This window comes from Guillardia theta (genome assembly GCF_000315625.1).
Source record: "Guillardia theta CCMP2712 unplaced genomic scaffold GUITHscaffold_172, whole genome shotgun sequence".
Taxonomy (NCBI): Eukaryota; class Cryptophyceae; order Pyrenomonadales; family Geminigeraceae; genus Guillardia; species Guillardia theta.
In genome coordinates this window covers 64,271-88,098 of record NW_005434504.1, presented here as the reverse complement: position 1 = coordinate 88,098, position 23,828 = coordinate 64,271, and the positions used below count along the sequence as shown (strand labels likewise).

Below are 23,828 nucleotides of genomic sequence, written 5' to 3'. Positions count from 1 at the left end.
TAATTGATTTGGCTATCATGAACAAGGTTCTTTCGGGAGATTCTGTCGCTTGTCGTGTTGTAAACCGAAGTATAAACTCACGAATGGGTCATAGCTGAAGGATGCAAATACCAGTTAATATGTAACAGACCGTTGTGAAAAGCAAACGCACTGCTAAGCTGAAACATTAGCGTCATCGAACGGATTGACAGTCTGATGATACGGTTGGAAATATTGGGTGCAGCTGCATTGAAGTCTACGGCGAAGGCCCCGACACCGGCCTCTGCCTCTGGCATGCGCGGGAGACCCTTGCTTCGAAAACTCCGTCTGAATCGACCTGGTTGGAACCTACCACTGCGAGTACGAGCCCGGCTTAACCTTCGATGCGACCAACAGCTCCTGTCTTGATATTGATAAATACGGGCTCGGTACCGCCGGCCTAACATCCCGGGAGCTTCCCCCCCCAAAACCCGATGAGCAACTTCGAGCAATAGTCTTCCGGGCTCTCCTGCCCGTAAGACTACTACTGCACGGTGTGTAGCAGGGGAAATGGCTGTTCAGCACCGTCATCATCCCGCCGATCGGACGGAGCCAACGAAGTCGACTTGAACTTGAAGGGGAAGAAATGATCCACTCGATTCTTTTCGTAGATAATCCCCATTGCCTGACTTCGTTGACGATGAAAGCTAAGTCTAGCCTTTAGTGCGGTCCGTTATCGGAAGTTGGAGAATTGCGTATGTGATCAATTCTCAATCAATAACTATAACTTACAATTTTAAGTGCACAACTCCACACTGACAGTAGATAGATTTGTTTTACTAAAAATTGGCACTCCGGGAGTAATTCACATATGTGAGATAACACGACTGAGAGTATTACACAAACATTGAAGTAGTCTGTAATGTTGATCCACTACTACACTCGGTACATGTGACATTTTGAATATCCCATAAAACTTTCAGGGTTCCAATACTCAGACCCACTCCAGCTGTAGTACTGGATGATGCCAAATGGTACGAGCATTAAAACTCCCATATCGGACTTTACGCTTGTCATGTTCTACACGGTGATCAGCACCTCGGGCGACTGGATGACGTTCTATTGGACCCGCTCCCTCCGCCTCTCTGACGACCTCAAGCTCGAGACGAGCAGCGTGTACGAGTACTACCAGGGCTACAAGGATATCATCAGCTACGCACAGATCTTCATCCTGGTTGCACTTGTGTTCACGGCCGTACCATCGGAGAGCATCACACCGTACAGCTACATCCTCTCATACAACTGGCTACTTCATCTTCGCGCTATTCGCCATCTACATGCTACCGGACATCATCAACGACCGTGTGGGCTTGTACATGCACACCGTCACGGCCATGAAGCAGTTCGTCATCAACTTCCTCGTCCTCACCCTCATAATCACGCTGGTTGTGACCGAGATGTTCCAGAAAAATGTCCTATCCTATCAGAAGCTCTGGGGAGGAGGGTAAAAACACGGTTTATACAACAAAGCATTGACGATATAAAACGAGCTCACTGCCCTCCAGTCGAATAACTTACCGTATGTCCCACCGGTTCGCAGTTACTCCTAACGACAATCATTGTTTCCAGAATGACCCAACCACGATCAACGACAACAATAAAGCACTAGATGGTGAAATCTGGGACGACGTCAAGCAATACATCCCTGACAACGTCTCCATAATTCCAATCCCATCATTGCACCGCTTTATCCAGCATGCAAACGATGACATACGGTATAAGCTCCATTATTTAGCATGGACACGGTATCATCGCATTCGAGAGATGGAAGAAAACGGAACGCACCACTATGCAGCACCAGAACCATCGGCCCCGGAAGCACCATCAAGGCGTGAGCGCAGGTGGCAATCAGAAGCGCGAACCATCCAACGTCAGGAAAATGAGCGCATACAGCGCGAAGAAAGAAAGAGGATACAAAGACAACAAAAACCCGAATACCATACAGTGTGCCACAGGAAGTAAAACAAGAACGAGCCCATGGTGAGAGGAGGAGGCGAAGGCAACTGCGAGAAAGTACAGCAAACATGCACGGCGCGTCAGTTGGCAAGCCTGAGCATGGGATAGATCGACGAGAAGTGGAAGAAAGCAATTTTCGCAATGCAATCGACATGATCCCTTCCAAAATCCAGGTATTTTTGCAAAGGCTCGAAGCATATAAGATCCCGCCTACGCCAATCGCACCAGAACTCCGACGTCCTAAACATCCCCGATGAGGAACTCGACGGAGAGTTGTGGGAAGACATCAAAGCCCTAATCTCCGCCAACACTCTTTAAGTTCAAGTAAAACTTGTTAATTACTTCACTTGTAGAGAGTTGTCTGCTGAGGAATGCTGCAGCATGAGGTCCTGATCGAACATCCTACACATCCTGGATGAAACCGGATGTGGAAACAATCTACATTATGTGCCCTCGCTCTTCTCTGTATATCATTTACTCATCCTCGTAGTATCATTCATCTCTACAGTAGAAGAAATCATTCGTTCCCAGAAATTATGAAAAAGTTTCTCCATATTGAATTGCTTCTGTTGATAATGTGAGTACATTTCGTCCAGATATGTTTGATTGATGTCATGCCACGACTGCACAATTAGAACCGGCAGTCCGTGAAAAACGCTATCCAAATTGCACGACAACACGACAGGGTATCTCCTCATCAGCAACACCTCCCATGTTCGATGAGTATCAAGACCATGACCTATCGGACAAACAATCCATTTGTGATTCGACACCTGTCTCAGCCATTCATTGCGAGAGTATTGCCCCTTTGTGATCCATGGAGCATTTAACTCCTTCAAAGCCTGGGAGCGAAATGGTTTGACAGGGGATTCTTTGAAGGCGACCAGAAGTGTTTTAGCAGGTTTGATATGGTAATTTTCTTTCATGAGGCGAAAGTAAGCTTCTGGAGATTTTCCAACACTGTTGTACCTGTTTTCTATGCCAATAGGGATACAAACAACTTTGTTGGAGTACGTCTTGCTCTGTGTATTGCAATTGGAAGCGAACCAACGAAACATCAAAGGAAGTTTCAATAGATGCCCACAGTTATGTCTGTAAATTGGGGACTCCCCAACGTGCCATTCATCTCCGTCAGGAGTACTAAGATCACCATTGTGTGTAATAACTGAAAAAGGATGAGAGATGTGAATTGCAATCCTTGCAAAATCCATGAGATACTGAGTTGTAGTCTCGATTCGCTCATTCGTCGTAGAGATATATATACAATCCCCATGAAGCACATCAGAAGGTTGAAAATTGCAGCCATTACATTCACACCTGTGCTTACACAAAGCTCTGAAGCCATCACCAGATACGAAGGGATACGAAGGTCGTCTGTCTCTGCCGCTGCAATCGCGGAAGCGAGCAAAATCGTAATCGTGTGTTTGCTTCCAAAAATCCTTTTCTAGCCAGTGCGAGATATTTTCTGACAATTGTGATGACGACACAACGAACGTGGAAGACATGTTTGATATCCGAAAATTATGTCCCACTGCACAAAATGTGCGGAATGATATATACAAATGAATCAGAAGAGTCCCCAACAACAGCAACTGATGCCAAAGCCTGCATCTTACAGGTAATACAAAACATTTCATTTCTCACTGGCCGCAGAAGCACACTCAAAGGTAATGCTGATCCATGTGATTCCTCAAGGAGGAAATAAACAAGTGTCTGACAGAAGCAGGACATGAGCATAAAGTTTTGTCCTGCAGGGAGGTAAGAGTTGAGTAAATATTTTCTCCTTCATTTTATGGGTAGGAGGTTGGGCGCTAGGGTGCGAGGAAAAACCCAAAAATGTTGGGCGCTAGGGCGCGAGGAAAAACCCAAAAAAAAACATTTATTGATTTATTTTGAAAAATGTTATAGACAACGGTTATATATTTGGTGGCCTTAAATTTGAACGTATAAATCAAGGGGGAATTCGACATAAACGCGCAGAAATAAAAGCATTGAGCTCATAAGGGCGCTAACTTAAAAAGGGTTATACTTCACGAAAAAAAAAGAGGCGCATTTTATTACTGTTGTAGGACGTATTTACTGGTACAAAAGGACTGTACCGGATATCCAGAGATTTCACTCAAGTTCCACGACAATCATGGTACACATGCCTGGTACAAATTTGTACCAGGTCTTTCACACTTAGCCATTTCGGCGTTGTTTTCATGGCGGATCGTTGCGGTTGCGCATTCGCCTTGGTCAGGTACTTGTGGGCGTCGGAACACCTCCTCACCCATCACATGACCCCTGAATCCAGGCTCCCGATCTTCCCTCCAAGTATCAAGACGACAGCTCAAATTCAAGGTTGACTTGCCTTTGAAGTCCGATAGTGCTCAAGTCGCACATGCTGGCTTTGCTCATGGTTTGACTGTCCCGTCTCGGACTTGCACTGAACCGTCACAGCCTTGCACTCCAGTGTGCAGACAATTCACTGATGGTGGTGGGAACGTTGTCATCACTCATCAATATGCAGCATCTAGATGTGGTCAATGCCAAAGAAGTAACATCTCTCCAATCATGATAAACCCCTGAGCTTCAAACTCCATGTCACCCCTCATTCGCCCCCATGATCATGAACCTGTAACACCTGACGATATGCATTACTGTGGAATATGGTTGACACGCAACGTTCCTTTTGGAACATAACTGACCCTGAATCCAGCTTGGCATCAGTGCATGAAAATCCATAATGCCGTACATGACAATATGCACTCCACAGATCATGTTTAGCTTGTCATCAAGACAGTGATTCATGCGAATGTCTCCTCCATCACCATCCATCACCATCCATCACCAACATGCCAGATGGCAGCTGATACCACGGCATCTCACAACCTCAACTCCAACAAAGCATACTCCGGCATCCCTTCCCTGTCACATTATCCACCATCCCCTTGATTTGCAGTGCAGTATGATACCTGATCAACTGCATTGTCTGTTGCTCTCATTGTCATCATCATCCCAAAAAGTACCCTTGAGTATATCATCACAACCTACCATCGCTTTGGCATCGTAGCGAGACTCATTCTTTCCAACATTCCATTTCCACATGAGGGCTTAACACAGATGTATCAACTCAACAATGATTTCATTCAGGAACGAACTGTAAATTCTCTACACTACGTGCTCTGGAGAATGTCTGCATACGTCCTTTGTCCACTCTCACTATTTCTATTCGCCTCTACCTGATGGTCTTCAACTGCCAGTGACATCTCAATACGAACCTGCTGGCGATATTCCACCAAGTGCTTGTAGTATGTGATGTATGAGTATTGCGAGTACCTCTTTCTCTGTGCCATCGCCGTCCATGCATCATCTCCGTACGCCCTTTCCACTAGCGTACGGAAACCTGTTCTGTAACACTGACAGAAGTTGTGAGGCATAATCCCCTCATTTCCTTGCAGTACTCCTTGCTCTCGGCATATATTTTCCACCATGGTCATCACAAGATATGCTTTGTACACATTCTTCCTCGTGTTCTCATCCTTCACGTCTGCGGAGAAAGGAACCTGACTGAGGTGCTTTAAGGGCCGAATCCTCCTCACTTGTCCTTCCACGATGACATCTTGCCCCAAATTCCACCACATGAACATATTTCGAACTCTGCACCTCAAAGGAAATCGCCAAGCCAACGGGACCATGTGTCTGCCAGGCCCCCATCCTTCCCATTCGAAGTCATCCCCTCCAACTTGTATCTCACCGTTGCCATCATCCCCCAGTCCTGGTGATGAAACCAGCACCGCATTCCTCTCCGGTGTCCCCTCCCTGCTCACTTCTGCACCTTCCTCCGATTCACTCTCATTCAATCTTCCATTCGAGTCAGCATCTGCCATCACGTTGCTCACCCCATGTGCCATCATAACATGGCCTGCTCCATCCAGTACCATCTGTCGCATAGCTTCACCCACGGCGGCCTGCACCTGCTCCCCTATATTGCCCATCTGCTGCACCTGTTGTCCTATATTGGCAACCTGTTGCATGACGATGCGGAAAGCATCTGTGAAGTCCATGCTTCCAGATGTAACCTGCCCTCCACTGGGACCTGGTACATCCCTCCTCCATCCAGCAACAAAACCTAAATTCGTTCGCAGTTCGTCCCTGATCACAGTTTTGAAATCGTCAAACTTGTGGTCCAGTTCTTTCATCTTCTCCTCGATTACCTTCATCTTCTCATCCATCTTCTCCTCGATTACCTTCATCTTTACATCCATCTTCTCCTCCATTACCTTCATCTCCTCCTTGATGGCATCTCGCACTTCAACCCTCGTTGGAGTACCACTAGCTGACATGCCGCAATCGGTACACCTGTGCGAAGACACGATGATATGCTCTCGCAAGGACATCAGCCTTGCCATACTGCCTTGTCCAAACCTATAAACCTGTGGGAGAGATGCCGGGAAGAAAAAACTTGCAACGTATTTATACGTATAGGATTTTTTTCGAGGTCGAAACTCAACTGGAAATTGAGTTGAAAATCCAGGGTTTTTCTACCTATAAACCAGTTCATGTACTAATTGATCGGAAATCTCTCCAAAAAGTCCTGATTATGTCTCTTTGCTTTGGATCGGCCTGATTGACATCCTTTGGGCATATTCCGGGCCTCTCCGGCGAGCTCCAGGCCCGTGCGGGCCGTCCGGGCCCGTGGAAACAGGTTATGAGCCTCTTGAGCCGAGGGGTCGCGGGGAGGTATAGAATGATATGGGAGAGAAGCCGGGAAGAAAAAACTTGCAACGTATTTATACGTATAGGATTTTTTTCGAGGTCGAAACTCAACTGGAAATTGAGTTGAAAATCCAGGGTTTTTCTACCTATAAACCTGTGGGAGAGATGCCGGGAAGAAAAAACTTGCAACGTATTTATACGTATAGGATTTTTTTCGAGGTCGAAACTCAACTGGAAATTGAGTTGAAAATCCAGGGTTTTTCTACCTATAAACCAGTTCATGTACTAATTGATCGGAAATCTCTCCAAAAAGTCCTGATTATGTCTCTTTGCTTTGGATCGGCCTGATTGACATCCTTTGGGCATATTCCGGGCCTCTCCGGCGAGCTCCAGGCCCGTGCGGGCCGTCCGGGCCCGTGGAAACAGGTTATGAGCCTCTTGAGCCGAGGGGTCGCGGGGAGGTATAAAATGAGTCAAGGGAGAGAAGCCGGGAAGAAAAAACTTGCAACGTATTTATACGTATAGGATTTTTTTCGAGGTCGAAACTCAACTGGAAATTGAGTTGAAAATCCAGGGTTTTTCTACCTATAAACCAGTTCATGTACTAATTGATCGGAAATCTCTCCAAAAAGTCCTGATTATGTCTCTTTGCTTTGGATCGGCCTGATTGACATCCTTTGGGCATATTCCGGGCCTCTCCGGCGAGCTCCAGGCCCGTCCGGGCCGTCCGGGCCCGTGGAAACAGGTTATGAGCCTCTTGAGCCGAGGGGTCGCGGGGAGGTATAAAATGATATGGGAGAGAAGCCGGGAAGAAAAAACTTGCAACGTATTTATACGTATAGGATTTTTTTCGAGGTCGAAACTCAACTGGAAATTGAGTTGAAAATCCAGGGTTTTTCTACCTATAAACCAGATTGATCGGAAATCTCTCCAAAAAGTCCTGATTATGTCTCTTTGCTTTGGATCGGCCTGATTGACATCCTTTGGGCATATTCCGGGCCTCTCCGGCGAGCTCCAGGCCCGTGCGGGCCGTCCGGGCCCGTGGAAACAGGTTATGAGCCTCTTGAGCCGAGGGGTCGCGGGGAGGTATAGAATGATATGGGAGAGAAGCCGGGAAGAAAAAACTTGCAACGTATTTATACGTATAGGATTTTTTTCGAGGTCGAAACTCAACTGGAAATTGAGTTGAAAATCCAGGGTTTTTCTACCTATAAACCAGATTGATCGGAAATCTCTCCAAAAAGTCCTGATTATGTCTCTTTGCTTTGGATCGGCCTGATTGACATCCTTTGGGCATATTCCGGGCCTCTCCGGCGAGCTCCAGGCCCGTGCGGGCCGTCCGGGCCCGTGGAAACAGGTTATGAGCCTCTTGAGCCGAGGGGTCGCGGGGAGGTATAAAATGATATGGGAGAGATGCCGGGAAGAAAAAACTTGCAACGTATTTATACGTATAGGATTTTTTTCGAGGTCGAAACTCAACTGGAAATTGAGTTGAAAATCCAGGGTTTTTCTACCTATAAACCAGTTCATGTACTAATTGATCGGAAATCTCTCCAAAAAGTCCTGATTATGTCTCTTTGCTTTGGATCGGCCTGATTGACATCCTTTGGGCATATTCCGGGCCTCTCCGGCGAGCTCCAGGCCCGTCCGGGCCGTCCGGGCCCGTGGAAACAGGTTATGAGCCTCTTGAGCCGAGGGGTCGCGGGGAGGTATAAAATGATATGGGAGAGAAGCCGGGAAGAAAAAACTTGCAACGTATTTATACGTATAGGATTTTTTTCGAGGTCGAAACTCAACTGGAAATTGAGTTGAAAATCCAGGGTTTTTCTACCTATAAACCAGTTCATGTACTAATTGATCGGAAATCTCTCCAAAAAGTCCTGATTATGTCTCTTTGCTTTGGATCGGCCTGATTGACATCCTTTGGGCATATTCCGGGCCTCTCCGGCGAGCTCCAGGCCCGTGCGGGCCGTCCGGGCCCGTGGAAACAGGTTATGAGCCTCTTGAGCCGAGGGGTCGCGGGGAGGTATAAAATGATATGGGAGAGAAGCCGGGAAGAAAAACTTGCAACGTATTTATACGTATAGGATTTTTTTCGAGGCGCCCCTACCCCCCTGGCCACATCCAGGACATTCACCTGGGCCGCTCCACCCACCTGATTCCAAGGACCGGGGCTAGTGCTCGTTGCAGACACCCTCGTCGCGGGCCACCTGAGCGACTCCACCTGGATCTTCAGCCTCTTGCAGGTCGCGTACTGGCTCGAAGAGGGCACAGAAAAGGTCACCGGGATGCGCTGCGTCGCGTTGCTCGAGTTCACCGCCTGCTCCACGGTGTTGGAGGTGAGGTATTCCTGGATCACCGAAGCCACGGAGCCCGTGGTGGAGGGTATGTTGTTCCCGGAGAGGTACGGGACGATCGCACAGGTGATCTGCGCCCCTACGCCGGGGACGTCCAGGCACTCGCACCCCAGCATCCCCGTCGTCAGGTCTCCCGCCACATCGCCCTCGGGCAGCTCCCCGTACTTGACCGCCGCGATGCCGTACGCCGGTTCGACAGGAAAGGGCCAGTTCCTGTAAGCAATCTCCCTTGTCACCTGCTTGTAGAAGATGTTATACTCCGTGCTGATCCCATCCGTCACCGCGTACATCCCCGGAGTCAGCCCCACCACCGCGCGGAAGTTGCCCCCGAAAAGCGCCCGGGAGTCATCATCGCTGTAGCTCAGGGGGATGGGGACGGGGTCGCACTGCGGCGCGGAGCCGGTGAAAAGCGTCTCCAGGATCACCAGCGAAGAGTCCAACCAATTATCGACCACCCTGCCCATAAACCTAGCCCCAGCTACCGAAAGATCCATCGCCGGGCGGAAGTCCGGGGCGCACAGGATGCGCTGGTGCACGCCGAGCATCGGGAGCGTCGCACCGAACCGGCAGCGGTGCAGGGTTACGAAGGGGAGCTGGACGAACAGACCCAAAAGCGCGTTCACGATACAATGGATGCCCTTGTACAGGTTCATATCGCTCAGCGGGAATGTTAGTAAATCAATGACCGCATTCGCAGCGGGGCAGGAGAACACCACGAACCTTGCCATGTAGAGACACATATCGCGGAAGCTGCCCGCAGGCGTTATAAGGTCGAGATTGATCATGCCGGGCTCGAAGCACTCCACCGAACCCGTCGCGTTCAGGATCAAGAAGCTGCCGGTGCCGCCTCTGGGCACCCCGCCGAGGGGGTTCGTCGCGCACGCCATCACATTGACAAGGTATGACGAGATCGACAGGACCATTTCACCCGAGAACTTGAAGAAAGACGTGCCGAACCTAGGGAGCCATCCGACATTCACGTTGTCCGCAAGGAAGGACGGGGCCAGCACCGACAGGAACACCCCATTCACGATCCAAGTGACGCAGTTGTACAGCGCGGTGACATGGCTAAACAGCAACTCCACTAACTGAACCGGTAGGACAATGAAGAAGTGAATGTAGGTCCCCAGCCCGGCGTTGTAAACGTACACATACTCGGCAACCAACCCGGGAGCAAAGTCCAACACCATGCTGAGAACTGCCATGACCAGCACCAGGAATCCAAACCAGAGAAGGTTCCGCGCGATGAAACCCAGCGTCATCGCCAGGACATTGAAGGCGAAGAAAAAGTAAGCAAAGATGTTCTGGAAGAACGTGCCCACGAGAGACATGGAGGCATACCTCTTGGTAGGGCGCATCGAGCGGTCCACCACCAGCGACAGAACAGAGTGAACCACCCGCTCTACCACCAGCACGAGGACCAACCCCGCCACGAACAAGAGAATATACATGCCGCTCCCAACGCGCAGCCCCCAATCGCCCAAACCCACCGCATAAGTCCTAAATACAATACCCGCGCCGTTCACCACGGGACAGGCTTCAACAAGACCACGAGGGGATATTGTTTCGTACTTTAATTCACTACTCAAGTGGGAGCGGGAGGGAAAGAAGGGTTTGCCTACTCTTCTACGCATGCTCAACTCAATTCCTCTAATTCTTCATCGTCGGATACTTCCTCCATTTCCTCGCGGTCCTTTTCTTCCTCGCCGAGGGGCTTGTCGTTTGCACGGGTGTTGTGTACATCATCCATCTTCTTCTTTTCTTGATCGCTCGTCTTTGCTTTCGTATTCCTGTGTAAGCACGGCATAGCGTCCATCGTTTCGAACAAGATGCCACGCTTGAACAATTCATGAATGGTCTCAGCCATCATGTTCTTGCGTATTTTTTCAAACGTTTGCTCATCGACCACGGGTTGCTCGTCGACCATAGTTTGCCCGTCGACCATAGGTTGCTCGTCGACCATAGTTTGCTCGTCGACCATGGTTGCTTTCAAAACTTTGCGATACTTCTCCCAGGCAACCTTGAATGTATTCAAGTTGCCATTCTTATTCTCTAGTTTACCCAATTCGCGCAAGACCTCGGTAAACAACTCTGCCACTTTCATTGCTTCCATCCGATCAGAATCCATGATAGAATCAGTACCATGCAGGCCCAGCCGCGCGCTTATATAATCTCTGCGCCGTTCCCCACAAGGCAGGTTTCACCCCCCACCAGCACGAGGACCATCCCCCGCCACGAACAAGAGAATGTATATCCTGCACCCAACACGCAGCCCCCAATCCCCCAATCCCACCGCGTAAGTCCTAAAATACAATACATGCGCCGTCCACCACGGGACAGGCTTCAACAAGACCACGAGGGGATATTCTTTCGTACTTTAATTCACTACGCAAGCGGGAGCGGGAGGGAAAGAAGGGTATACTACTCTTCGCCGGATACTCAATTCAACTCCTCCCATTCTTCCCCATCATCACTGGAGAGCTTGTTGTCCGCAGCCTTGGTAACCTTCTCGTTGGATACTTCCTTCTCCTTGCTGGGGGAAAGATTCTTCGTGTTGGCCTTGGCATTATTCACGCTGGTCTTGATACTCTTTGCGCTGGCCTTGGTACACTTCTTCTTGCAGGGCTTAGAATTTTCGTCATCCGATGAGATAACGATCCTCTCTTTCTCGATTTGTTCAGCACTCAACTGTGAATGACTCAGATTTGTACTGAAGCTGGATGCAGGGACAGATTCCTCTTCAAGGAACGCTCTCAGCTCGGGCCTGAGTGTCCATTTTCTCCTCCATTCACGATCCATGATGGAATCAGTACCATCCAGCCCCAGCCGCGCGCTTATATAATCTCCGCGCCGTTCCCCACAAGGCAGGTTTCACCCCGCCGCGACCCGGCGCTACATAAACGCGGGAGGACCACGGGAAGGCCAGAGGGAGGGATGAAGGAAATCCACGATCAGGATGCCAAGGACGAAAACCCCAAGAAGGAACCCATGAACCTGCACGAGGCCTGCGAGGAGGGAGAGAGGGACGCCTTCGTCTACCCGCCGAGCAGGGACACCGCCAACGACCCAAGCATCCCACCGGGCGACTACACCGACGACGACGACCTGGACCTCGACACGACCTTCATCCTCGTCCGCGCCTCCCAGTCGCTCTGCCTCATCGTCACCTTCGCGTTCTACACCTCCTTGGTGCTCTCCAGGGCCGACGACGACGACAAGCAGCGGAGCAACATCTTCTGCGTCCTGCAGACCATGGAGAGCATCACCGTCGACGCCGTCACCGTCCTCTTCATCCTCACGGGCTGCGCCGACTCCCACCACTACTGGAGTGAAGACGCCAAGCCCCTGCGCGTGCTCTACGACGTCAACGCGGAGGTCTACCCGCACCTCGCCCTGGTGAACCTCCTCCTCATCCCTTTTGGGATGATGGCGCAAGGCCTGTGGTCCAGCCCGATGACCTGGGCCATCAACCTCGGCTCGCTCCTCTACCTCTCGCCCTTCATGGAGACCCAGCAGCAGGCCCACTACAGGCTCTTCAACGAGTCGACCTCCATCCTCATGACCCTCCTCCTCTGCAGGACGGCCTTCCCGCTCGTCCGCCTCGCCATCGCCACCACCGTCAGGAACTTCCCCGAGAGGCACGAGTACGTCAACATGGCCAACATCTTCTTCCAGATCTCCGTGTCATGCATCATGACCTCGGTCAACATGCGCGACAACCACTTCTACTACTCCTTCCGCTTCCTCCTCACCCGCTTCTCGGAGTACACCCTCGGCTGCGTTTGCTACATCTACATCAGCCGCAGGACCACCGCGGGCGTCTTCCACTGGGCAGGCATCCGCGCCATCCGCTACTGGAGACACATCCTCTTCCTCCACTTCCTCGTGTGGGTCTCGCAGATCGACCAGACCCAGCCCACCGACGACGCCCTCTGCGCCAGGATCGCCCTCGGAGCCCCCTGCATGACCCACTTCGACCCGGTCGTCTCCCGCGCCGTCCCCGCAGGTTTCATCCTCCTCTGCTCCCTCCACCAGGCCGCCGCCGCCGCAGACCTCCCAAGGTGGCTCTCCGAGCACCTCCCCATCGCCAGGCTCGGCCTCGTCTACCAGTACCCGGTCGCCGCCCTCCTCGCCGCCCTCATGCGCCTCCTCCGCCTCGGACGCGTCGCCACCCTCTTCGCCGCACTGTCCTACCTTTTCGCATGGTTCATCACCTCCGCCGCAAACCGCCACCTCACCCCAAGGCTCGTCCCCGTCCTCGACCGCATCCTAGACGCGGTTCAGGAGAGGATAGGACGATGGTAGGACGCGGTAGGACACAGTACCCCACCCTACACGGAGAGTGTATGTAGGGGTGGTGTGATTTATGGTACTAAATTGAGTGATTTTATAATAGTAATACAGCCGAGCCCCCCAGGGAAGCCCCCCCCCCTGGCCAGAATCTGAAAACCGTTAAACCGTTAAACCGTTAAACCGTTAAACCGTTAAAAGTAGGACAATGGTAGGACACTTCTACTCTACTCTACTCTACTCTACTCTACTCTACTCTACTTCTACTACTATCTACTACTCTACTACTACTATACTACTACTACTACTACTACCTGTCCTACTTTTTTACCAATGCAAGAAATATATGCAAAATATAAATTTTAACGGTTTTCAACGGTTTAACGGTTTAACGGTTTTCAGATTCTGGCCAAGGGGGGGCCTTCCCTGGGGGCCTGGGCTTTATTAGTAATTATAAAATTACTCAATTTAGTACCACAGAGTACCCCACCCCTGAATGTCAGTCTCTGTAGGGGTACTGGCTAAATCAGACCTGTACCCACTACATGCTGCCCATCACAGGGTGATCATCGCTATATAAAACGGTGAGTGTGTGTGTGTGTGTGTGTGTGGAGAGAGAGAGAGAGAGAGATGGATTACGCGGAGTGCAAGAAGCACATGGGAATGATGCTCAGCGAGCATGACATCTATGTAAAGTTGGACACTGCTCATGATCTGTACCAGGAAATGATGAAAGAAATGCAAGATGATCTAAAACAAATTTTGCAAGTGGATCTATTAAAGATAAATCAAGCTTTAGATTCAATCATTGGGAATCTGCACAATGACATTATGAACATTGAACAGTATGCGAATGATCTTGATGCGATCATTGACAAAATAGTTAAATTCAGAAATGCGAATTTCGTTACAAATGCATCATTGAATCGAACCCTTAGTTATTTGACTAAATCCTTGTATGCTTATTACGAAGAATTGAACGAACGTGGAAAACTTTTTGATATCATACAGAAACAAAATAATGATATATTGAACGTAACTTCAATCGGCATAGAGAATCGTATAGGTGCTTTGTTGTATATCCATTCATTGAATGACCCATATATGATAATGAATTACAGATTGTCTCATCTCGATCAAATAATACGTGGAATGAAAACTATGGAAAAAGAGATCAACGAAAGATTCGGAATAAAATTTAATTACAGCAACTTTTTGGATAACATACAGAAGCATACTTCAGGATCTCATTTTCATTTCATCATGATGTTCGCTCTTAAACAACCAGACAAGACCTAAAACGAAGCTTGATCCTTCAATTACAATGTCGGGTCATTGGTTTGCGTGACTTCTAAAAAACAACCCGAGGGGGAGTTAACAGACACCCGGTAGTTGAAGCTCTGCTGGATACCGTCGGCGCGTGTGTAGGTTGTGTTGTTCTTGATGAGCTCGATGGAGAGAGCGAGGGAGCGGATTCGCTTCTCCTTCTCCTCTTGCTCTATCACCATGCTGTGTGGGAGTGAAGCCCACCCCTAGTTCTTTTTTTTCCTGTGTTTTTTTTTCTTTTTTTTGAAATACCCAAAAAAAACAGGGGTTTTCCCTCCAAGTAGCCCGTCCTGCCGCCGCCCGTCCCAAGACTATTCCCGCCACGCGAGAGTAGCATGCCTATGAAGAAGAACAACCGCCCCGAGTCCGATGCCTCCATGGAGGTCGATGAGGCTCCAGAAGCTACCGCAGAAGCTATGCAGGAAGCCACCGTCAACACGGAGCTCCTGGTCCCCGAGCCGCTCCTCCACCCCAGCAACCTGTGGCTGGAGGGGCTGGCGCTCCCCTCCCCGGAGGACCGCCACGAGAACCTCCCCACGGTGATCGCGATGGCGGTGGACCCGGTGTACTGCCGCCTGGGGGTGTTCAACCAGGCGAAGACGATGTCGGGCGGCGATTCCAGGTCGCTGCCGAGCCACTTTGTGGTGCTGGCGCCCTTCTCCGCGGGCTGGGGTAAGGCGCCGCTGGAGGACAAGCCGCTCAAGAACGCCGAGTTCCTGAGTGAGATCCATGTCGATGCGGACGGGAGGCGCGGCCTGATGATCTACTCCTTCGACAAGCACGAGAGCAACCAGCAGTACAAGGGCGCCGTGAGGAAGGACGTCGCTACCCTGGTCCAGGCGGGCTGCACCCTGCGGCTCTCGACGACGACAAAGACCTTCGAGTTCGAGAAGCAGAACAAGAAGACCGGGCAGAGGGCGCTGTTCCCGGATGTGGACACCATCCACCCCTTCACGCTCGTCAAGCTCTTCCTGAAGCCGAACAATGCCACGAAGGTCGACACTCCGGGGGACGTGGTCACGATCAAGAGCATCGAGATCATCCCGCTCACACTGTACTCCTTCGTGCCCGCGATGGGTGATTTCCCCGCCACCTTCGAGGAGCAGAAGACCATCACGGAGGTGTGCAAGACTTACGCCCCCGAGGGCTGCCGCCCCTGCTCCAACTACCTCTTCAGCAACGGCGGGGAGGTGATGCTCCTGAGGAGCGTCTCCAGCCTCCTCCGGGCCTCAGTCGACCCGGACGGCGCCGGCGTCACGATCTCGAACGCCTGCCTCGACTTCGAGATGGGCAAGTCCATGATCGACGAGGTGCGCATCGACGGCCCCACGCTGATGCGGTACACGAACTGCTCCACCGTGAAGCGCGCGTGCCAGCTGCTCGAGATCGCCGCGAGCTGCGGGTGCCTGCAACTGATGGTCGTCAAATCCTGGGTCTCCTACAAGGTTGATGAAGACACGTGGAAGAAAAGGCTCGTCTACCGCGCCGCCCCTATCATCGATTTCCTCCGCCTGCTTGGCATCGACGTCTCTGCCGGCACGGACGACGACGTGCTCCGCTTCCTCCTCCACGCCCCCCAGACCCGGGACAGCACCGTCGTGATCCGCAAGGACGGCAACGCCAAGATCAGCTTCGACGCGGTGCGGCGCTGCCTCGTCCACGAGACCCACCGCTTCTTCAACTTCGAGGAGGACGGCAAGGAGCTCAAGCGGGAGATCATCGTCCGGCTCGACCTCCGCGTCCTGTCGGACCCTTCCAAGGAGCTCCCGGTCGACCCATCGGTGTCCATGGACTGGCAGCCCTACCACGCGTCCTACCCCGTCCCCAAGTGCTGCCGCGTCCACATCGACCTCGGACCCAAGCTCAACCCGGAGGGCTACGCCGTGGACCTCGACATGCAGGCCGTCCCCAACTACCTCTGCATGCAGCTCAACCTCTCCTCCTCCCGCGCCCCCTCCGTCCCCGGGATGGGGAACGCCACCCAGGAGGCCAAGACCTGCCGCAAGAGGGCCGCGCCCAGCGTGGAGGACGCCGACTCGTTCTGAGTTTTTAAGTCTTTCTAAACTAACATGAGAGTAAATTTCGTAACGTTTATGATGATAATATGATATGGGAATCTACATGTAGAGGTTGCGGGCCGCCGAGTTCAGCGCGCCCGAGATGTCGTCGTCCTCCGAAAGCTCCGAGTCCGAGTCCATGCCGCCGTTGAACTGCGACGCTCCCGTCACCATGGCTTGTGGGTTGGCGTTCATGGCCTCTTTTGCCTTCTTCTCTTGCTTGAGCTGCTTCAACTTGGGGGTAGACACCTTCTTGGCTTTGTTCTCGTTGCAGAGTACGATCCAATAATCCAGGTTGTAGCGCGTTGGCATGCCCGTGGCTGGATTCCACATGGAAACTTCATCAAAGTCACCTTCCTGTATGTCTTTGGCTTCGATGGGCTTGCTGTACAATCTTGTCTGCCACTTTACAAGCTTGCCTTGCATGGCGAGTGCCTTCGCCTCGTTCATCATCCTCTCGTCGTATGCTTTACGCTTGGTCCATATGGCCTTCTGCTCCTCGGTGATGCCGGCCTTGCCGAGCTCCACCTCCGCGTTGCTCTTCAGGATGTAGAAGTGGACGTACTTCTTGTCGGCGTTCATGTTGTTGATGTCCACCATGTGGAGGTACAGGTAGTCACCGTCGTGAATGTTTGCCAGGACATCGACCCGGTCACTCCTCCAGATAGGCAATGCGTCGAGCTCCTGGGCCATCACCGACCCGTCTGCCTTGAAGATGATCTTGTGATGGTCGATTTGGTTGTCCGCCAGGGCCTTCTTGAAGGTCTGGTGGTGCATGTTCTCCTTGTTCCAGCTACCTTTGTAGATCTTGCCATTTTGCTTGGAGTAGGTGGGCATGGCTTGTCACTCCCAGCTCTTCCGATACCGCTCTCCATGGCTTTAAATACGTACCAAAAGAGTGGGCGTGCCATTCTTCCCATTATTTCTTGGCTGCCTGACCTCTCTGATTCCCTTTCCCTTTCCCTTTTCCATTCCCTTTCCCTTTTCCCTTACCGTTTGCATTCCCTTTCCCTTTCCCTTTCCCCTTCTTTGTTTTGTTACTGCCCGGGGGTATTACACCGCGCTCTTTGGCGAGCTTGTGCGACGGGGTGTTTGCTGTCGTAGCTTGTTTCTTCTCCTTCTTCTCCCCGGTCGGATTCTTCGCGGCTGCCTTCAGTGCCTTGGCAAGGGATGTGTTTGTATTGCCACGGACACGGATGGTCTTATTGAATAGAAGTAGGCCCTGGATCAAAGCTATTGTTTTCTTCGTGGTTGGGGTTATAGTAGTTCCATATGCATTCTCTAGCATGGCAATCGTTTTTTTGATCATACGCTCCTTGATTTCGTTGTATTTCTCTGTCATTTCAAGCAATGTTTTGATCTCTTCCCTCTTTTCGGGTGTCTTGGTCTCTAACTTGGCTCCAAGGTAGGCCTGGACGTTGATTGAGTCCAAGTCGAGCGGGGCGGAAAATGCGGAACCCATCATGCTGAACTGACTGCTTCCTGCTGGTGCCATTGTCACATCAGGATTCGATGATCCACTTAAGTTGTCGATGGTTTTGATTGTTTGTTCGATGTTCTTGTCTGTGATCTCGAGGTTGACCAGCCTCTTGTTGAGTTGGATCAGTGTCTGGTTGGGGTCGAAGGGTGTGCGGACCTTTCCAAGGAAGATAGATGGTTGTATCTTCAGAACTGCGATGATTGAAATTTCTGAATTGTCGTCCCATAGAGGACTGTGATTTAAAAATCCACTTGGTAGAAGATTAATCGTTATTCTTCTTTCGCTATCGGAAATTACGACATCCATGTAAACCAGGTTTACCTCTTTCCTTTGATTATCCATTAGTATTTTCAGCTCTTCTTCCTTCTCATCTGTTGATTCACCTTTACTCATCGCTTTCAATATCTCCTTTTTCTTGTCTGATATGTCTTTCTTGAATTTTTTACTCTTTTGACTTTTTTCAGCAATAGCCATATTCAAGTTTTCTTTGATAGTCGGAGCTCTCCTCGCCAGCTCAGTGTATGAGATCAGGTCGATCTTCTGACCGTCGTTGTACAGGTACATCGTACAACCGTGCCCTTTCCGACGCGTGTGCAATGATCTTTAAATATGCGGCAGGGTGCATCGACACCGTGCAGCAAGTCCTTTTAGGCTCAATCCACGGAGGTCGCTGGGTGAGGGGACGAAGGGGGAGGGGAGGGAATGAAGCAGGTCGACCTGACCCGCAACCAGCTGGTGGTGGCGGGCAAGGCCTGGGAGCATGAGCGGAGCCCGTGCTGCCGTGACATGATCCGGCACCTGGTGAGGAGGGAGTGCTACTGCAGCTGGTTCCAGCCGTCGGGCGGGGGGCTGCAGGACCAGTTCCCGGCGATCCGGATGGGGGAGGGCTACTACACCCTGAGCCTCAGGATCCAGAAGGCCATGTTCCGGCACGTCCGCCTAACGAAGGGCTTCCGCAACGTCGAGCGCCTCCCCGACGGGAGGCTGAAGCTCCGCATCCCCACGCAGCTCCTCGTGGAGAAGAAGCGCACTGCAACGCGGTTTACCGTGAGTCGTTGGGAGGGGTGTATTTAGAATCTGCTCGGGTGACGATGAGCTACAGGTGATGCGCTCCAAGTCGGGCGCGCCCTGTGGGGTCGGGAAGCCGTCCTACTCCAAGCGCGTCAGGCTGGAGCGCAAGGCCGACGCCTCCGACCTCATCGACCTCACCGACATCATCAACGGCATCCTCGGCCCCGCAGCTGCCGACTCCCGGCCTAGCTATACTGCCTTTTTTTTATCTGAAGCCGAGACCGCCGAGCACGTCGTTCAGCACCTCTTCCGCGAGTGCCCCACCCTCACCCGCGACCGGATGGAGTTTGTCCGGTCCATGACGCGGTTGTATGATAAGATTGTTCAAAACTAATTTACTGCACCGTGTAAAAAGTCTACATTTCTAGTGGGGAGCGTACCTTTCCAGCATCGAGGCGCTCAGCCTCCCATCCCCGCCGTAGACCGGGACGCGGATGCCGATGGTGTCAGGCTGGAATGGGCTCCGGGTGTATTTTTTCGATTCCGCTGCGTTCTTCCTGGCTTCTTCCAGCTTTTTCCGCAGCTCGTTTGTTTTTTCGTTTTCTGCACGTTGTTTCTCGTGCTCTGCTATATCCTTTTCAATCTCTTCGTGGGACTTGAGGTGGTCCTTATGTTTATGATCGTATAACATGTTTTTTGCGCCATTGTATACATGATTTGCCGCATCCTTCAACTTGTCCCACATCCCCCCGACCATACACGGCAGGTGGTGGATCAACGCGGGATCGGCGGCGATGACGCCCTTCATCGCCTGCCACAGGCCGTCACGGAGGTGGGCGTTCATGTCATCGAGGACGTCCGGGTCCTGCATGATTCTGAGCTTCAGGTGGGTGAGGTCCGCGGGGGAGACGGTCCTGCAGCCACGGATGGTGGTGGCAAAGCGGGTGCTTGCAGTGGCTGCGGCTGGCTGGTCATCCCCTTGTTCCTCGTCCGATGCTTCATCTGCTTCCGTCTTTTTTTTATCCTTGTTTTTTCCCGTCATATAATGGTAAACATGTCTTGCCTTCTCCTTTGCCTTGTGCCACCAATCCTTCAACCCCGCCAGCGTCTGTCCGTCCAACCTATCCAGGATGTCGGGATTCGCGGAGATGAACTCCTTGACGTCCTCCCACAGCTGCCCCTGCAGGTGGTCGTCGATGAGGTCAAGGACCTCCGGGTTGGACGAGATGGAGCGCATGAGATCGAGGTTGGAATCAAGGGTGGAATTGGGGAACTGCCGATAGAAGTACTCCGGTTGCGGTGCCAGCAGGGCCATGGCGGTCGGGGCACTTCTGCGCGGGAGGGAGAGACGGGAGCTTAAATGGTACACTCGGAAGTTCCGGGATTGCATCACTTTCTTGTGTTCATTCAACAACCCCTAGAACCTTACATTAACCCCTGGTACGCAAAGATGTCCTTCCTGAACCACTCTGTCACACTCAGGGTGATAACAAGAGTGAAGACGAGCAGGAGCACGGCAGTCTGCTTCATCGCCGTCACCGTGTGGATGTTGAGCGCTGCCCTGTCGTTGATGAAGTCCGGAAGCATGTACACGGCAAACAACCCAAACACAAAGTACAGCCAGTTATAGAAGAGGATGTAGCTGTAGGCCGTGATGCTCTCCGCGGGCACCGCCGTGAAGATGAGCGCGATGAGGATGAAGAGCTGCACGTAGGTCACCATGTCCTTGTACCCCTGGTAGTGGTCATACACAGCAGAGCCCTTGATGTTCAAGTCCTCCTTCAGCCTCAGGGACCGCGTCCAGAACGATGTCATCCAATCGTTGGACAAGCTCACGACGGTGAAGAACCCGACGAGCACGGCGTAGTAGTACAGGATGCCGTTGTCGGTCCACTGGCGCGTCAGCACCGTCCCGATCGAGAGCGCGACCATCGCCGGGACCAGCATCACGTCCAACCAGAGGTGCTCGAGCTGCGCCTGCGAGTTCAGAGAGTCCGACACCTTGTAGATCGTGGCGTCCTTGGCATCCCTGTACGCCACGGCGGTGTAGCTGTCGTGCTCGTTGCTCACCATCATATACAGTGAGTCGACGATGTGGGTTTTGGTGCTCTGGAATATGTACGGGGCGAAGATGACAAACAGGATGGCCACGAACACCAGCATCAGGGACAGCGTGGTCGCTAGATCGAAGTTGCAGATGTCCTGGTCGCAGGAGTTCTTGATGGTCATGAAGAGGATAGTGAAGATGACCACCACGATGAAGGTGGTGACGAAGTAGGCAATGAGCTTGCCGAGCAAGTATTTGGATTCACGCAGGGCTGTCTTAGAGTCGACGTTATCCTTGATCATCGTCTTGATTGTCTCGGAATTGCTGCTGTGCAGGAAGTTGGCCATGACGATGGCTGTAGTGGTGACAAACATGAAGAAGTAGAAATAGTAGAGGGGACGGTATGTCGTCTTCATGACGTCGTATTGGTACGGCATGTCGCCCTCGTAGGCGCAGAAGTGGATCATGTCCTTCACCTCAGATAGGGTCGGCGATGTGGTCTGCGTAGACACCCAGGTGTTGCCCAGGGCGTGGGCCACCTGCGCAATGCAGTTGCAACCACCCGGGACCCACACGGAGTTGTTGACCGAGACGCCCGCCAGGGTGTAAGGGTCATGCTGGTGCGGGACGTGCTTATCGGTGATATACTGGTCGCACTTGGCCCAGTGCCACAGGGCCTGCACTCGAGACGAGGAGGTGGAGCCAGTGGTGATGGCTGTGAGTGCATCCTCCAACCCCCCGTACTCGTTCCAGGGGCGCAGAGTGTGCGTGACGATGCTGGTCGGGAACTCGCGGGTCTTAAAGTCCAAAATAAGAGAGGTGATGGCGAGGGCGCCGGTGGCAAAGAATAGGAGCGTGGCGATGACCCCGTTCACGATCTTCCACCTGTGGTTTATCGCAAACACGTGGACGATCGCGGTCTCGTTATATTCATCGGCCTTCTTTGTGGTGTTGTAGGGTGAGTAGGGTGCGTCGAAAGCGGGTGTCCCGGGATAGGTGGGCTTCTTCACCACCACCATGCGTGCCCCGTTTCTCGCGCCCCGCAACGTCCTCTTTAATACTGCGCATCAACGAAGCTAGGACGAGTGGGTTACGGAAGGGTTCTTTAATGGAGAATCAAGGCAGCATGGCATCCCTTGATGTACCTACCTCACCTCTCCAGTCTAGGACGGTTGACGCCCCATCCCGCCGCGCCGGATTTGATCCGCTTGTACCCAAAGGTCTTGGAGTACGGGTCCGGGTGGTGGTCCTGGGCGTTCCAGTAGTGGAGTGTCCAGAGGGCGTTGCTCGCGTGGCTCCTGAGGTAGTTGACATCCGGGAGCTTCGCCACAGTCCCGGCGCTCATCTGCCCGCAGCTCCTGACCCCGCGGATGATGCGCTCCTCCTCCTCGCGGCGCAGCTCCCTCGCCACCCCCTCCCGGGTGGCGGACTGGTTGACCCTCAGGCTGACGCGCTTCTCGTACACCAGCGCGTACAGCACGGCGGAGGCCAGGGAGATGACGGAGACATCGTCGTCGTGGCTATCCTCGGTGCCCTGGATCAGTGCAAGGAGCGGGACAATGGCGCGGCGGTTGGCCCACACCCGGACGGGTCCCACGGTGGGCAGGCCCTGCGTGTAGTCGCAGCCGGTGAGGATGGTGAAGAGCGCCAGCACGGAGCACGCGTTCGTCCTTCCCCCCGTCAGCGGCCCGACATCGCGGCAGAGCACCTGCGCCAGCCGGTTGATGTGGACGTACTCGTGCTCCATCCTACCCGAGGCTGACTTCTCGGGAGCGTCTCCCCTCGCATTTACCCGAATGCGGTACACCGCGATCTGGGGCACGCGAGAGGCGTTGGACAGCCCGTCCCGGCACAATCGCTCGATGTGCACGAGGGCCATGGGCACGTAGTCGCCGTCGATGGCGTCGATAACCATGTCACCAAGGTGGGTGTAGGAGGTGAACTTGACATCGCTCTCTCCCTTCAGGTCCGCATGGGTGAGCTGGAAGGGGCGGCAGGTGCCGTTGGGGAAGTACTCGATAGGGGCTTCATTGTGGTCTATGATGAGCCTCTGGTCTGCCTGCAGGGTCAAGTACCCCGGGAGCTTCGTCTTGATGTAGTCAATGACCCGGGACTTAAAGAGCCGATTCCGGATCGCTCCCTCCCAGTCCTGCGGGATGATGGTGGGGAGGCAGTCCCCGCTGGCGAAGCTGAAGCTCGAAACCTTGCGGTTGCGCTTGTGCTGCGTCATGCCCTTGCAGGTAGGGACGTGCTCGTAGTTGTCGAAGGCCAGGACGACGGTCTTGCAACCGGACTGGAAGTGCCTCCTCACGCAGCTCACAAACTGGCAGGAGAGGAAGCCCTCCCACGTGTTGATGCTGGATGGCTTCATCAGCTTGATCTGCCCGTCGATGAAGGCCACGGTGGGTGAGAAGGGCAGCCCCTTGCTGAAGGCGTCCCTTGCCACCTCCTTCCACAGCTTGATCCACTCCGAGTTGATCGTCATTCGATTTTTTTTGCATTGGACTGTGCCAAGGGACGCCCGTCTCCACTGCACCCAAAAAAAACGATAAGAAAATAATGAAGAAATAGAAAAAACACCGATA

At 52.5% G+C, this 23,828-nt stretch overlaps 12 protein-coding genes across 12 annotated transcripts; 5 read left to right on the top strand and 7 right to left on the bottom strand.

The window, feature by feature from the left end:
- Positions 1 to 1,033: 1,033 nt before the first annotated feature.
- GUITHDRAFT_120185 (hypothetical protein) lies at positions 1,034 to 1,853 on the top strand (the record flags this gene model as incomplete). The annotated part of the gene is made up of 3 exons (XM_005820581.1): positions 1,034 to 1,192; positions 1,588 to 1,763; positions 1,814 to 1,853. The coding sequence occupies 3 exons, from the start codon at positions 1,034 to 1,036 to the stop codon at positions 1,851 to 1,853; spliced, it is 375 nt and encodes a 124-aa protein (XP_005820638.1).
- Positions 1,854 to 5,084: 3,231 nt separating this feature from the next.
- GUITHDRAFT_155972 (hypothetical protein) lies at positions 5,085 to 5,883 on the bottom strand. The gene is made up of 2 exons (XM_005820580.1): positions 5,469 to 5,883; positions 5,085 to 5,240 (listed from the first exon to the last, which is right to left on the bottom strand). The coding sequence occupies exons 1-2, from the start codon at positions 5,868 to 5,870 to the stop codon at positions 5,133 to 5,135; spliced, it is 510 nt and encodes a 169-aa protein (XP_005820637.1). The 5' UTR covers positions 5,871 to 5,883; the 3' UTR covers positions 5,085 to 5,132.
- Positions 5,884 to 9,815: 3,932 nt separating this feature from the next.
- On the top strand, positions 9,816 to 10,124 carry GUITHDRAFT_147779 (hypothetical protein; the record flags this gene model as incomplete). Its single annotated transcript, XM_005820579.1, has 1 exon — positions 9,816 to 10,124. The coding sequence occupies one exon, from the start codon at positions 9,816 to 9,818 to the stop codon at positions 10,122 to 10,124; it is 309 nt and encodes a 102-aa protein (XP_005820636.1).
- Positions 10,125 to 10,668: 544 nt separating this feature from the next.
- On the bottom strand, positions 10,669 to 11,160 carry GUITHDRAFT_147778 (hypothetical protein; the record flags this gene model as incomplete). Its single annotated transcript, XM_005820578.1, has 1 exon — positions 10,669 to 11,160. One exon carries the CDS (start codon positions 11,158 to 11,160, stop codon positions 10,669 to 10,671), a length of 492 nt encoding a protein of 163 aa, XP_005820635.1.
- A 311-nt stretch (positions 11,161 to 11,471) lies between these two features.
- On the bottom strand, positions 11,472 to 11,831 carry GUITHDRAFT_147777 (hypothetical protein; the record flags this gene model as incomplete). Its single annotated transcript, XM_005820577.1, has 1 exon — positions 11,472 to 11,831. The coding sequence occupies one exon, from the start codon at positions 11,829 to 11,831 to the stop codon at positions 11,472 to 11,474; it is 360 nt and encodes a 119-aa protein (XP_005820634.1).
- A 135-nt stretch (positions 11,832 to 11,966) lies between these two features.
- Positions 11,967 to 13,337, top strand: GUITHDRAFT_120181 (hypothetical protein; the record flags this gene model as incomplete). Its single annotated transcript, XM_005820576.1, has 1 exon — positions 11,967 to 13,337. One exon carries the CDS (start codon positions 11,967 to 11,969, stop codon positions 13,335 to 13,337), a length of 1,371 nt encoding a protein of 456 aa, XP_005820633.1.
- A 1,652-nt stretch (positions 13,338 to 14,989) lies between these two features.
- GUITHDRAFT_120180 (hypothetical protein) lies at positions 14,990 to 16,693 on the top strand (the record flags this gene model as incomplete). Its single annotated transcript, XM_005820575.1, has 1 exon — positions 14,990 to 16,693. The coding sequence occupies one exon, from the start codon at positions 14,990 to 14,992 to the stop codon at positions 16,691 to 16,693; it is 1,704 nt and encodes a 567-aa protein (XP_005820632.1).
- A 72-nt stretch (positions 16,694 to 16,765) lies between these two features.
- On the bottom strand, positions 16,766 to 17,542 carry GUITHDRAFT_120179 (hypothetical protein; the record flags this gene model as incomplete). The annotated part of the gene is made up of 1 exon (XM_005820574.1): positions 16,766 to 17,542. One exon carries the CDS (start codon positions 17,540 to 17,542, stop codon positions 16,766 to 16,768), a length of 777 nt encoding a protein of 258 aa, XP_005820631.1.
- Positions 17,543 to 17,624: 82 nt separating this feature from the next.
- GUITHDRAFT_120178 (hypothetical protein) lies at positions 17,625 to 18,749 on the bottom strand (the record flags this gene model as incomplete). The annotated part of the gene is made up of 1 exon (XM_005820573.1): positions 17,625 to 18,749. One exon carries the CDS (start codon positions 18,747 to 18,749, stop codon positions 17,625 to 17,627), a length of 1,125 nt encoding a protein of 374 aa, XP_005820630.1.
- A 138-nt stretch (positions 18,750 to 18,887) lies between these two features.
- On the top strand, positions 18,888 to 19,590 carry GUITHDRAFT_120177 (hypothetical protein; the record flags this gene model as incomplete). Its single annotated transcript, XM_005820572.1, has 2 exons — positions 18,888 to 19,232; positions 19,288 to 19,590. The coding sequence occupies 2 exons, from the start codon at positions 18,888 to 18,890 to the stop codon at positions 19,588 to 19,590; spliced, it is 648 nt and encodes a 215-aa protein (XP_005820629.1).
- A 30-nt stretch (positions 19,591 to 19,620) lies between these two features.
- On the bottom strand, positions 19,621 to 22,262 carry GUITHDRAFT_120176 (hypothetical protein; the record flags this gene model as incomplete). The annotated part of the gene is made up of 2 exons (XM_005820571.1): positions 19,621 to 20,527; positions 20,626 to 22,262. The coding sequence occupies 2 exons, from the start codon at positions 22,260 to 22,262 to the stop codon at positions 19,621 to 19,623; spliced, it is 2,544 nt and encodes an 847-aa protein (XP_005820628.1).
- A 131-nt stretch (positions 22,263 to 22,393) lies between these two features.
- On the bottom strand, positions 22,394 to 23,728 carry GUITHDRAFT_147773 (hypothetical protein; the record flags this gene model as incomplete). Its single annotated transcript, XM_005820570.1, has 1 exon — positions 22,394 to 23,728. The coding sequence occupies one exon, from the start codon at positions 23,726 to 23,728 to the stop codon at positions 22,394 to 22,396; it is 1,335 nt and encodes a 444-aa protein (XP_005820627.1).
- Positions 23,729 to 23,828: the final 100 nt, after the last annotated feature.

Coding starts and splice junctions, on each gene's coding strand:
- GUITHDRAFT_155972 (XM_005820580.1), bottom strand. CDS start 5,870: ATGGCACATGGGGTGAGCAACGTGATGGCAGATGCTGACTCGAATGGA. Junction 5,241..5,468: donor CGAGGAAGAATGTGTACAAA/GCATATCTTGTG, acceptor GAATATCGCCAG/CAGGTTCGTATTGAGATGTC.